A 13,598-nucleotide genomic window follows, 5' to 3' on the forward strand; every position below is an offset into this window, starting at 1 on the left:
GGGGATGGGGACACTAAGCCACACTTCCTAATATTGCAAATTATTGCTTTCCTTTAGCTCTTGTGTGTTATATGAAGAAAAAAAATGTGAATGCAGATTTGCATCAGTACCCCATGAGGAATGCTAAAGGTTAGAAGTAAAACCAGCTGGAAAACACAAAGAGCTGAACACAGACGACAATTTGGTTCTTTTTCCAAAATATTCCTCTCCCATTTGCCTCCTGTTTGGGAGTTCTAAAAAGCCCAGAAGTCACTGCACACAGCACTTAATTCTGCACACAAATAAAACAAACACAAACTGCACAGATCACTTAAACATATCTATGGGAAAAAAATGTAATTCTGAATGGAAATGTCTGGACTTACGAGGAAAATCTCACTTGGTTTTTCTTTACAATCTTTTTGGGAAAAGATGGGCTATTATAGACATCTCTTTAAAAGCTTAAAAAAGAAAGCTTAAAATGGCAAATACCTCCCATGGACTGTTTTAAGTAGAAAACAACACTTTAAACAAGAAACAGAAAGAATGACACTAAAATGAAAAGGGTAGAACGATGACTGCAGGTTTAGTTTTAGCTTGCGGAGAGTGCTGCAAAATAAACCAGTATGTTGATCAATACAGTGCACACTGGCTGGTTGCAAAGAACATGCAATCTTGCTACTCTTTGACTTATGCTCTACAGTTCTGGAGCTTCCCTAGAAAACAAAGGAATAAAGGAAAATGGGCAAAAAGACAAACTGAAAACAGGGAATATAGGAGGACAAAAAGCTGATCTTATTTGCAGTTGGATTTCACTGCTGTCCACGCCACAAACCACTCCATTTTGTCCACTTTCCCTTTAGTTTAGGGCAGGATGTAAATTGTGTTAATAAGCCAAAAACGACATGCGTCAGCCTGAAATGAAGTCAATTAAAAAAGGTCCAAAATAATTTCTGTGGTCTTCCACCTGCTCCCAAACTGCCCAGCATGGGTACCTTGCAATCATATCTTCTTAGGAATAGTTTTCTCTTCCTGTTGCATGTGAAAAGCCATATAAGCCAAACAGGAGGCTGTCTGAATATGCAGGAGAAACAGCGAAAGTGACTGTACACAGAACGCTGTCAGATGCGCAAGCGATCTGAAAACAGAAGAGAAAAATGTTTATTTCCTCAAACCTCTCCAGATCCAATATTTGCAGTTATGAAAAAATGATAGGAAAAACATCTTCAGACAAACCTTTGATTTGCAAAAGCTGTAATGATAAAGCCATATGAGTTTATATTGGTCTCTTTAAGCACTTACTGATATCATCTCAACATGTGTGATTTCTGGTAATATTCCTGCAGCCAATTTCATTCCTGGTATAACTATCAGCTTGGTGACTTTAATGTGATTAGATGAGGGATTAATTAGGCACTGCAGTTCAAAACCACTAACATAAAAGAGCAATATAGCCCAAAAGGCAAAATTCATGCAGACCAACAAATGGAAGGACCAACAAAGACAAAAGGCTTTCTTGCTTCAAGACAGTAATAGGCCATGGCAAGAAAATTCCGTTTTTCAGATTCAGAAAAATTGCAAGTCTTCAGCCGCTTAGCACTTGCAGTACTCTAGATGACAACATGAAGGTATAAAATAAACAGATATGTACCATCAAGAGTATTTTGAAAGAATCATTTTCAAGAAGCTCCATTAAAAACATGTTGTGTTAAATACAGAAATTATGTTTGTCAATTCATGTAAAATTCTGCCTTTCTATAAATGAAATTTTTGCCATTTGCTGTGAGTTTATACATTTTGATTCCTTGCTATGTTTCTTAAATTTAAAAGTTAGTCACTGTGGAAAAGAGTTTCTCTTTGCTTTTGTGTTTCAGATTCATTAGTAAAGCTTCTGGATCACAGAATTAAAAGAAAACATGTAAGTTACAGCTCAGCTAGATGTGCATACCATATGGGTTAGCATATGATGGACATGTTAGGAATATTAAATGAGGCTATGAGTATCCCAGTTTACTACTGTCTTTGAAATGTTGTCTTCAGTAGTTAAAAATAAGTTGCATATTAAACAATATTAACATAAGCATGTTGTATTACATGCTATATTCCTGCAGGTTTTATTAGCAAGGCCAGGAGTTAACATTAGTGATTTACGGTCTGTAAAAAGATGATGTCATTGAAATGTGAAGAAGGTCAGAATCCCCAAAGACAAATTATCTTGACAATAGAATGAGATCATTCCATATACTTGTCTGCTCCAAGGGGCAATAATTGAGCAGACGTACATGTAAAGACTGCGCTGAGCATTAGATAAAAGCTACAGAGGCAGCACTTATTTCCAACGTAATACAGTAGAGTGCTGTAGATTTTGTTCTGAGCTTTCCTCATGAAAAAGCTTACTCCGCAGGGGCCCCAATCCATTTATTTTTGCTAAAAACTTTATAAAGAGAATGTTATAAACATATGTAAGCTTGAATAGAAGATCTTGTTTCATTTCAAATAGAAGCACTGATACTTATTTGGAACAATATAATGGGGCTCACTGGAAAAGGAGAGTTTGCCTTTGAACCTTCCTATAGGATTTAATATAAATCTTTTTCCTGCGGTAAAATTCTACAGGCTGGTTAAGATCCAAAACTGTGTAAAGAATAAAATCCCCTATTGATTTTCATAGGTCCTCAGCCAGTATGAATCAGTTTAGGTTCACTGATTTAAAGGAGTTACAACATTAGCTAATTAATGTTAGCTACCAAGACTTCAAAAGAATTACACAAGTTTACAGTAGCTGAAGAAAGAGCCATGTTTGCTCTTACTGCTTGAATAATTTCTACAGAGTCCTACTGGTTGCAACTCCATTACCTCCTGCAACATTTTCCTATGGCTATGTGTGGACAGAGGTTGCTAGTGCTATGATGAAAAGAAAAACTGTTTGTATAGAACAAGGAGTGATGCAAATCATCTGCAAGAGGAATGAATAACTACTCACTATTAACACATTCAAAAATTAAGACAGCACTTAAAAATGAGTTAACAGTTTGTAATACAAGGTCTCTCCTATGTAGAAATGGAGAATCTTGAATTGTTAGCTTGCCTCTTTCATCTCAGACAAATATAAATTGCTAAAGTTCAGTGCTTCTGAAGTGAAAAAGAACTGCTACACAGTTTGTTAATAATTTCAATTGTGTTGCTGCTTGAGCTAACTAGCTTCCTGGATGTGGGTGTTTCATTTAAACTTCTAAGAGGACATCAAAACACATTTACATGAATATAGATCATTGCTTCCGCTGGGTGATTTAAATGCATCTTACAGCTGTTGGGGAAGGATTTTCTCACTTTTCAAAACATCAGCCTTTAGAAAAGTAATTAATAACTTATTACTCTCTTTATATACAACAGTAAAATTAGACCCATTTCTGAACCCCCATCTTCTCTTAGCAGCAGCCCTCATCCTCCTTCCATTTGCCCTGTACCAGAATTCTAGTACTTTTGGCTAATTGACAAACATTTTGTGGCACATCCTGAATTTACAGTGAATGTTCCTCCAGGTGGTAGGAGTGCTTCACAGCCATTCCCACCTGATGCCATCATAATATCCCAGCACAATCTACAGAAATTCCAAAATCAGATCTTTCCATTACTGATTAATACCGCCGTGCTGGAGACCAACTATCATCAGGAAAAACTTCTCTGTGAAATATGTTGCCTCCGGGTGTTCCTTCCAGAAGGCCAAGATAGCCTTTCAAACAACAAACAAACAACATAAAGTTGTTCCTTCAGCAGGAAGTGCCGAGTGTGGAAGCTCAGTTTCGGACTTGTCTCATGAGGTAGTTAAGTGTTTGCTCACCTTGCGGATTGTCTGTGTGGGTGAAGGTGAATGATGCAGTCCTGTCAGTCAATCTCGGGAACGTGGTCCACTGAGGAACCATCCTGCCCTGAGGGACACAACAGGGTCTATGTATGGAAGGCTGTTTGAGTTAATGCTGCATAAACCAGTAATGACTTCTGATTAGATATTATAATACATCCCTGAGCAATCAGCATAGAAAAAACACCCCAGATTTTGCCATCAGTTCCCTCCTCTGCTGCACAATCCACAATCATTCATTTCATTTCCCACAAGTACGCATTTAGCTTTTTAAAAACATTATACAGCAAATTATGCAGTGTTCAGAAAGACATTTGCCAGGGCTGAAGGGAAGGGGAAAACGTATTTTTTTGATAACCAGATGAGTTCCTGGGGTGTTCTCCCCTATTTTTATATCTCTAAAGGCAAAGCAGCATGGTCTTTGGGAGTATCACTATAAGCAAGTAATAAATACCACTGCTGAGAGGTTTGACTTAGCAGCACAGGAAAAGGAAATTCAGCATAATAGGGGTACTCCCCATCTTTGCCTTGAAACACTGAAAATATGCCTATGATTCAAAAGATTTTTTTTGTTTCAATTCACAGAATAAGAGGGACAGAAAACATATTCCCCTTACTTTGCTGTAATTTTAAAAAAGTGTTTTCTAGAGGATAATAATGCAAAACCAATGTAGCTCAAGTCATGGAAAATATCTTCTCATTTGCAAGTTAATAAGAGTTCCAGTATTTCAATCTACAAGTATCAGGAAATCATTATTTCTGCAGACCTCCTCTAAACAACTCCATCAACCATTCCAAAATAATATTTGTTATAGCAAAGAAGCCTTTGAACCTACCAAATTCTTATTTTCTCTTCTGTATGATCCTATGACTTATACTGTTACTTCTGGTTGCACAACTTTCTAAACTAAAGTTTGCCTGTTTATCCAGTAACCATCTTTCTCTTCTGGCCCTGACTAATGCTGCATTTACAACAGCATTTATTGCCAAGAAAAGCAAAGTGAAAAGCTCACACTGATTTTTTTTTGCCCTTTTATTATTATTCAGGGTGATTAAAGCTGATCTGAAATACTCACTTTCAAATTGATGTTTACATCTGAAATATCAAACATACCAATTTGTCATTTCTCTTCTTTTTGTTGAAATGCTGGATAATGATGTTGTGCAAGACTGAAGCATTAAGTGTCTCTCTACCCACTGAGCAAAGAAGAAAGGCTGATTCATAAGAACCAGTGAAAGAAGAAAAGCTCTAGTTCAGTCTGCAGTCTCATTTTATATCACTTGCCCAGTCCCCCAAAGATTTAGCCTAAGCACTCCAATTGACACAAGTGAAGGCTGGAGACTCCTGTAGGAAAAGCATAGTACAGACTTACTTGTTTGCTCTGAAGCAAGCTGGCACAGGAGGCTTGTACTTTGAGAAAGTCTTTATGAAATAAAATACAAGGATTTATATAAATATGTGTGTGTGTGTGTATTTCTTAAATTTATTTATATATATATATATGTATGTATATATATGTACATTTCTTAAATTGATCTTTGATCATTTACCCTGATACAAAGCAGGAATAACTCCCAGCATACATCCAGCAGGAGGGAAGAATCACGACTAATATTTCTCCCACAGGAGCTCAAGATTGTAGCAGATTTACTGCCAGCCTCCAGTCCTTCTGCTTTGGATCATCCAGACTCAGATCAAGAATTAAATCTAGAGAAAAAGGCATCTGTTCAGGAACTATTAGCAGCTCTTTGTTTTATAAAGTGACCAATGTTTCCAAAGGATTCAACATCTTTTCTTTTCAAATAAGGATTTTGCAAGAAGCTTATCTGCACTGGAAATAGATGGGGAGACTTTATAAAAGTATTACAAAAGTCTCTTTTACAGTTACAGTAAAAGACCACAACACAGACATTAAGAGTCTGTCCTTCAAAACCACAGGTCTTTCATTTGCTTGGTGGTTTGGGATTTTTTTTTGTTGCTTTTAAAGCAAAATACTGTATTTGAGTGTTCTTGTATGCATTTGTTTTTTCTGCCATCATGGTGAAGCTGCGAACATTTTCTTTTTTTTCCTCTAATTTGATGCCAATGTCAAGCTGGAAACTTTTTTTTTAATTATTATTTTTATAATGAAAACAGAGATTCTGATGAAATACAAGACCTGGGTTTTTTTTAAGAAAACAAGATATCACAAGATTTGTCATAAAAACATGGAACTGGCAACAGTGACAGTCTCCTTATACACAGTAGCTTGCTATTTATAGGACTGCTCACAAGCATGCAGTTATATTTCCACTCTCCAGTAACATATCTATGAAGAAAAAAGGCTCAGCTAGCATTATTCCCAGATACTGTCACTTTTTAGTTGAGAAAAAAATGGAAGTGGCATAAAAAGCAGATCCTCTTCTGACAGAAATCAAACAGGACTCAAGTGAAATCATATAAGCCACAGTAATTTACCAAACTGAGGGTCTGGTCCTAAACATCAATCTATGTGTACTAAAACCATAACGCTAAGCTGTATATAGCTGTATAAGGCTGTGTAGGCTGTATTAGGCTGTATATACACCACACTTCCACGTAATCGGCTGCAAAAAGAGTGCATATCCTCCAAAGTCATGCCAGTCACATGGCTACGTTGGACAGTGTCTGACAATTCGCTAACATTACTATCAGGAGGAGGTACGCTCTTCTTCACTGAACTGTTCCTTTGTTGTTCTTGTGCTTTCTTTCTAAAGCAGGTTAAATCTAATATCCAAATTCCACTGAATTCCAGCTTTTCTGGCCCCTGTTTTCCTTTGCCTGCCTGCCCAGAGGAAATAGTTTCTGGGTTAACATGGAAGAGTTACTGGGTAACTTCTCTCTTTTGACTGGCTGTGAATCACACATCACACGACAGTAACATTGCTCAAGTCCTAACTGCTAGTATCAGTGCTAAATCTGTTTATACAACAAAAACAAGGGAAGCTTAAAGCAGAAATGGCTTAACAAGATTAATCTGAGTTGCTTTCTACGCAGGCAGTACACTGGTACCCAGGGAATTGCTGCTGCTGCTGCTGCTGGGAATGCACTTCTCCCCGCTGCCACGCTCCCGGAAACGAGGGGCCTCTCACAGTCAAGGGGTCTCTAGGAAACCCATGGGACAGCACGGGAGGCAGAGAAACAAGACATGGAGGCAGCCTCACGCTGCCCTTTACAGAAGCAAGACGATACAGAAGGCATGCTCTGACTGGTAATGACATTCTGCCTGCCAAGGCAGGGTATCTTCCACACAGCAGACTAGTGCCCCATCTATTACTGAGCACTCCTAGGCAAACAAGGCAATCCCATTATGCAATTAGTACAGTTGCTATAAAGGCACCCATACAAGTGCGATGTTATTTTTTCCACAGCATTTTTACATTTCTGCTCTAGCCTTTCCCTTTCACACCAGCTGCAGTTGTATTACTCACCAGCCTTGATGCTTACAATGTTGGATGTGATAGGAACAGACTAGACATTGTTTTAATACGGGAAGGTTAATTTAAGATAACCTTCCCTAAGCTGTTCATATTGCATGACAGCAACATTACAAGGAGAAGACTTGGGTTCATAAATAGGATCAGCTTTCAATCCCCAGACCAGTGATAGCAGCACTTGTCATGAACATACTGTGCCTAGTCTCCAGGGGAAGTGCAGCTTCAGCTGCCACTTACACAGCTCCTTCTGTCAGTCACTCCACGAAGCAATGCCAGGTTTTATTCTTCTAAAGAGCCATTCTCTTGACCTCCTAAAGGTAACTGCTACCATGACAAGAGATGAAAGACAGAAAATAATTAGCTGCAAATGTGCTCCATAGCATGCCCATTACCTGTTACTGTATTACAGCACTAGTTGGCTCTGGATATATCTGCATCACTGAGCAAAAGAAATCAGCCCTTGGAATTACAGGGATTGTTATAAACTCATCATTTAAAGGAGCAGTAAAAGAATAAAAATAGGGACATACGGTCAAACACATACATTAGAGACATCCAGAAACCACTGCTTAACAGTATTATCACTCATACAAAAATCTGGGGGGGCTGTCATCTCAGGCCCTACTCTTACACGATTGACTTTGTCTTTGAATACACTCCCACTCCCCCTTCCGCCCCCGAACAAGGTAGGAGTAAAATCTCAGAGAACTGAGGCAGTAAGTCCGACCAAAGAGTTATACTGCCTTCAGACCTGGCAAAGGTACGGAAACTTCCGAAGCTGCCATGGACCTTGCCAAGCCCTCTTTAAGCGTGATTAGGTCTGCCTCTTCAGCACAATCAGCCTTCTTACAGCTCTTCTCAGTACCGCGCCTAGGCTGGCAGTGCACAGTGGCCATTCCAAACCATTTTCCTGAACCCTACAATTATGAGACAGATGAACGTTCCCTTCTTCATGTGTTATGAAATAATCACTAGTGCAAAATGTTGTTTTCATAAGGGCATACCTAGTTAGAAGGCCAGGGATAATTTTGTACAAATCCTCTCTCAAATGTTTTTTGCTTATTCCACAGCCATCTTTTTTGCATTATCTAAGTTTGTGTGCTTTTCTTTTTTCTGAGCAAGTTATCATCCAGAATATACATCTGCAGAATACATCAGAGGAGACAGTGGTGCACATGACTGTCATGGAGTCTTCACTGAAGCTAAGGAGACTCATAAGACCCATCTCTAAGCCTGAGGATTTTTGCTACGGCAAAACAAATGGCAGAATATACCAGAGTAGCAGTTGACACTAGCGTAAATCATTTGGAAAGCAATGAAACAAGAGTGATTTATTCATTACCTGACTTAATTTATTACAGTGCAAAAGAACCATATGAAAAATTCTGGAAGAGCTCTCCACAGATGGGAAAAAGCCAGCACTGAATTGGTGATGATCAATCTGACTCCCATTTGTAATTCCACTTGAGAAGATGCATATTTTAGCTGTGCTTTGTGGCCACTTCACAAAAAAGTAGCATAACATTACTGAATTCCCTTTCCTCTTGGGGATAGCAAACGTGTTTGTGAGCATGTAGGAAATGCAGGGTTTAAAAAGGCTATAGATTCTTTTGACAAAAGTCTATTTTTGCTGTCTGTGTAGATTATTATTTATTATTAGCCTTTTACACAGCAGCTTTTCTGGGGAAGAAAAAGCATCTAAAAATCTCACTGGAGAGCAGTGAGACATGCCACTTTCGTAAGGGTGAAGGACAAGCCTTTTATACGGCTGTCAGAAATGCTAACATGAAAACACTACTGAGTTTTGCTTTTTGTTTTTTTTCCTTCCTCAAATTCCAAAAATCAGTGAATTTTACAAAAATGAGAAGTTTCAATAAAAAAAAATCCGCTGAAGAATCAGTGGACAGTTAAGACAGTTAAGAACTTGGATCTCTGGTGAATTAGGGAATAAAGTAGGAGGGATGAATAGAGGGGGAGGAAGGCTAAATTAAAAATAAATAATTAAATAAATAAAGCTCCTGTAGGAAAACAGCATCTGTTGAAACAGAAAAATCTCTGCCAAACAGCCCAAACCACACGACTTCATGGCATCTATTTTTTCCTCCTGTTAGTCATGATTTGCAAGAATTTTATAATCATGGAATGATACAGCTGTAGAAGAGCAATGCCCCCCAAACTTCTTCAGTTCAGTTTATTAAATAGAGACTATAAAAATCAATATTCATTTTTACCTTATGTACTTTTCAGTAGATGCAAACCATCACAAAACAAAGAAAGCACACACAATTAAGAATATGAGTAAACCACAAAATTCAGAAATACAGCTAAATCAAAATGGTATTTACATGTAAATGCCTTATCTTGCATGTAAACTATTAGTCTAAGCACCACTAAAGTCGGCCAGACTTACCCAGCCTGGCTCAAGTTAAACACAGTATTTTCCTTCTCAGGGCTGCACTGATGAAGCAAATCATATATACTAGCAAATTTGAGGAGTGAAACTGCAAAGTGGTAAAGAATAGCATAGTGAGAGAAATGCATGTTTTACCATTTTATAGACATATCGATGCAGAGTTTAACATAAGAGATTCTATTTCACATTCTTCCCACCTTTCCCCAGCTCCTTTGGCTCCAACTCTGCAGAAAATTCACAAGAAGCCTGAGTTATGCCTGTGGAAATGGCAGCAGCTTTTCATAAAAACACCCTGTGCCTGGTAATACTGTCAGCCTGGATGGTTGTCTTACACCCCTCAGGCACAGGTGAGATCTGGTAAATCAAACCAAAGTATTTAACTGTAAACTCAACATTTAAAAAAAATTAAAAAGCTCTTTCAAACAACAATGTATTTACTTGGTTTTCTACATATTCTAATAAGATTCGTATCTGTTGATCTTTAAAAAGTGTATTTTAGAAAGAGTTTCATTCCCATGGATTTTACATATCAGAAATAATGACAGTTGATCGAACTTCTTTGTAAGCATCCTGCAAGCAGGGATCTAGCAGCAAGCAGTAAAAAAAAGATTAATATTTTGCAGGTCTATAAACACCCTCTGAGAAAGGATTTCAGAACATTTTATGAATACTGAAGTATTATGTGTCAACACCACAACAGGTACTTTAAAAAAAAAAGTCTTATCACAATTTTCTTTACTGCCTTTATGTTATACATGAGGCAACAAAGACTACTATAGTCCCTTGCCTAACTTCAACTCTGAGTTTTAACAGACAGCCTGGTATGAACAAAAATTGAAATGAATCACAAGCTATGCGAGAATTCCAACCAGGCATAAAAAAAAAAAAGTGCTGACAAAATAAACCAGCTCATTCACATCATCTCCTCCACATGCTCCTCTACTTTTATTTCTGCTTCCAAAGAAAACTAGGAAGAAGTACAGAAAAGTCCACACAGCATGTTGAACCAAACCAAATTTAGAAAGGAGAAGCCCTAATGAAGAACAAGATGTCAAGGTAACTTGCCCACAGAATTTAGGCTGATACAATCATGGCCAGGAGAAGAGTCACCTGAATTCCCAGTTCTAGTTCTGCTGCCCAGTCACACTGTGGAAGGTTTTTAGCAGATCTGCAAGCTTCTGCACCTTAGTCATCTCATCTGGAAATGATACGTATCTGGCACTAGGTTTATAAATGAAATAAATTTCAGACAGATGTATTTGAGAAATGCCTCTCCAATCAAGAGTGCTGTTTTACTCGCAGAATTGCCAAGTACAGCATATTCACCTCCTGCGCGAAGTAAGTGAAGGAAACTGATGTCCGGTTCCTCATTTACACTGGAGACATTTATTGCCCTCACCCAGTCTGTGGACACAAAGAACAAGCAGGCGCTCCGCAAAAGCTGAGGCTCTTCCATCCTCATGGGTCTCAGGCAGTTGCACAAATAGGTGACTCCTTGCTCCCACAAACACACAATTTTTCTCAGGCATGGCAATATGCCAGGCCTAGCTGTAGCAAACTCAGTAGCTGATGGACCCCTGTCAGTCTGCTTATCTAAGAGATCAACTAAAGGGTTGTCACACAGCACTGAAGAATTTTCCTGCTTTAAAATAAAAATAAAAAATCTCAAGTGTTTCACAGGAGGAATCTTGTCGCTTAACTTAATCTATTGCAACGACTGACTTCACCCATCTCTCTCCTCTTGTGTTAGTGCAAGAACTGCTCGAGAAGAACACAAAGTACTTGAACTGTGGTGCTCACATCCTTCCTGTGGACCTATTATGGCTTTCTCCATGCATTTATAATCCTACACTATGCACAGAAAGAAGCACAGGGTTCTGTTATGCAGTGGGAGAAATGTAAAGGACATAAAATTGTGAATGTTTAACCAACCTAAAATCATAAAGAAAAGTTTCAATCCAAAACAACAGACACTTGGAGTCCATGCATTTTTGCGAGCGCCTCTCTGCTACTAGAATACATATTCAATTTAATAAAACATTCCAAAACATTTATAGCCAAAGCTACTCTTCCTTGCTCTAAATGGTTTCATATCAGAAGTACAGTGTATGATCCAAATGCTGCATGCTTCTCTCTTCTTGTCCACAAAGCAGCTAACTTCATGAATGAGTGACACACTCTATTTCTCACTAAGACTCCAAATATTAGTAGCTCAAACAAGAGCAGCTAGTTCCTAAGCATTAGTAGAGAGTTGAGAGATTTTACTCAGACCTAATTCTGGAATGAGATTTTTTGGTACAAGAATATTGTGCTGCTTTGGTGTCTCTGCCCTCAACAATTGTAATTGTTGAGATTACGTTAAGATTTAAGTGAAGTTTGTTGAAAGAAGGAAAAGAATTACTGTGGAAAAAGATGGTTAATCACCAAAGATTATTAGTGCTTGAGAAAAGGAAAGGTTTTTAAGCAAGAAGATGCTTAAGAAGATGCAAGATGATGAAGGGTGGCCAGAGACAACAGAAAGGGGCTTGGTGGCCACTGCTTGGTCTTCATTTTCCTCCAGGGAAACCTAGCTCCTGTTCTTGTTGTTCTTTCTACAAAGTGGAATATCAGATGGATTGCTCAGTGAATAGTTATCATTCTGTAATAATTACTACCACACAGAAGCTTACTGTGTTTTGGTACATTATCAAAGGTAAGGTGCCCTGACTCCACTAAGATCAATAGAGTCAATTCACATCAGTTGAGTGCCTGGCTTTTAGAAAGTTAAAAATGCACTGAAAATGTATACAGATAAGGTCTTTATTTTAAAAGCTGTGTGCATTCATTTTAATCACATATTATATTTAGCAATAAAGCTGGCAATGGAAGATGGAATGATACAATGGCCAGCTCTCAATTAAATCTTTCCAAGGCTTGCTCCATCAGCAAGTTATTCATCATGTTTTGCAGAGATTTTCCAAAATTATGTCATATTGTTATGTATGTGTAACAAAGCTAGGGGAAAAGCAGCTACATCAAGTTACTTTCTGAATAAACCGGAGAAACATGGTTAGAGATTCATGGCACGTAAGCAATTAGATTCTCTTCCCGCTGGTAGCTGTTACTAAGGAAAGTAGATCTCAGATATTGCTGCAAGCATTTCTTGCAGGTTGGTTTGATTTTCTTCTGCTAGTTAGCGGAGTATTTGCTCTTTACAAATGATCTTGCAACATCCTGGATTAGTTTTCATCTAAATGCTATTTGAGAGGCAATTTGAAAATATTCCATAACAAAATACGAAAGCTATTGCTAAATATTTTTAAATTTATGTTAATGCTTTTTCTGCTTACTCAGATAGAGTAGATTACAGTTAATAGTTACAGAGTCATAACAGTAACCAACCGGCAGGTCAGACATCCCTAACTTTATCTTTGATTCTGCTGAAAAGGTAAGTGTAATATCAAAAGTGTCATTAAAAACATTTATTTATGTCTTGAGTGGGTTTTGCAGGCTGCAGTAAGTTATCATGCCTTCCATAGCTATATACAGCTGGCAATGCCCAAGCTACATAGGTACACTTGCACAAGCTCTAACAGAGCTGTGCCTGCTGTGCAGACAGACCCTTGCAAAACAATAGCAATTTATGGAATAATCTTGTAAGCAAAGCAAGTGTTTCATTTGCTTGAATTCATAAATACAATCTTAAAAGGAAACATTTCCATAATGAAAGCAAACAAACTGGAAGAAGGCTGCTATTTAAAATAAGAGTTAAGCATTCAAAATCATTCTGCTTGTGAAACAAGTCACAGTTTCCTTTCCCATAAGAGGCAAAACTGGTATGAATAACTTATGCCTGCTGCTCACTGACACACACAAAATACTTATTTGGAAAAACCAAGTAGGCACTAA

At 38.0% G+C, this 13,598-nt stretch overlaps 1 protein-coding gene across 5 annotated transcripts in view; it reads right to left on the bottom strand.

Moving 5' to 3' along the window:
- Positions 1 to 207: 207 nt before the first annotated feature.
- Positions 208 to 13,598, bottom strand: part of EFL1 (elongation factor like GTPase 1) — a 107,115-nt gene continuing 93,724 nt past the window's right edge. The window contains exons 21-24 of one of the 5 annotated variants that reach the window (XR_010885750.1): positions 7,535 to 7,621; positions 5,393 to 5,549; positions 5,215 to 5,264; positions 3,867 to 3,908 (exon numbers count right to left, since the gene is read on the bottom strand). Coding sequence is in view for 3 of the 5 variants with exons in the window: in XM_067305760.1 (XP_067161861.1) it covers positions 1,101 to 1,117; positions 3,821 to 3,908 (105 nt within the window). In the remaining 2 variants the exon portion in view is untranslated. Of the gene's footprint in view, positions 1,118 to 3,820; positions 3,928 to 5,214; positions 5,265 to 5,392; positions 5,550 to 7,534; positions 7,622 to 13,598 lie in introns of those variants that run through there. The other 4 variants (XR_010885751.1, XM_067305760.1, XM_067305761.1 and 1 more) reach the window with 4 other exon arrangements.

This window comes from Apteryx mantelli, chromosome 15 (assembly GCF_036417845.1).
Source record: "Apteryx mantelli isolate bAptMan1 chromosome 15, bAptMan1.hap1, whole genome shotgun sequence".
Classification (NCBI taxonomy): domain Eukaryota; kingdom Metazoa; phylum Chordata; class Aves; order Apterygiformes; family Apterygidae; genus Apteryx; species Apteryx mantelli.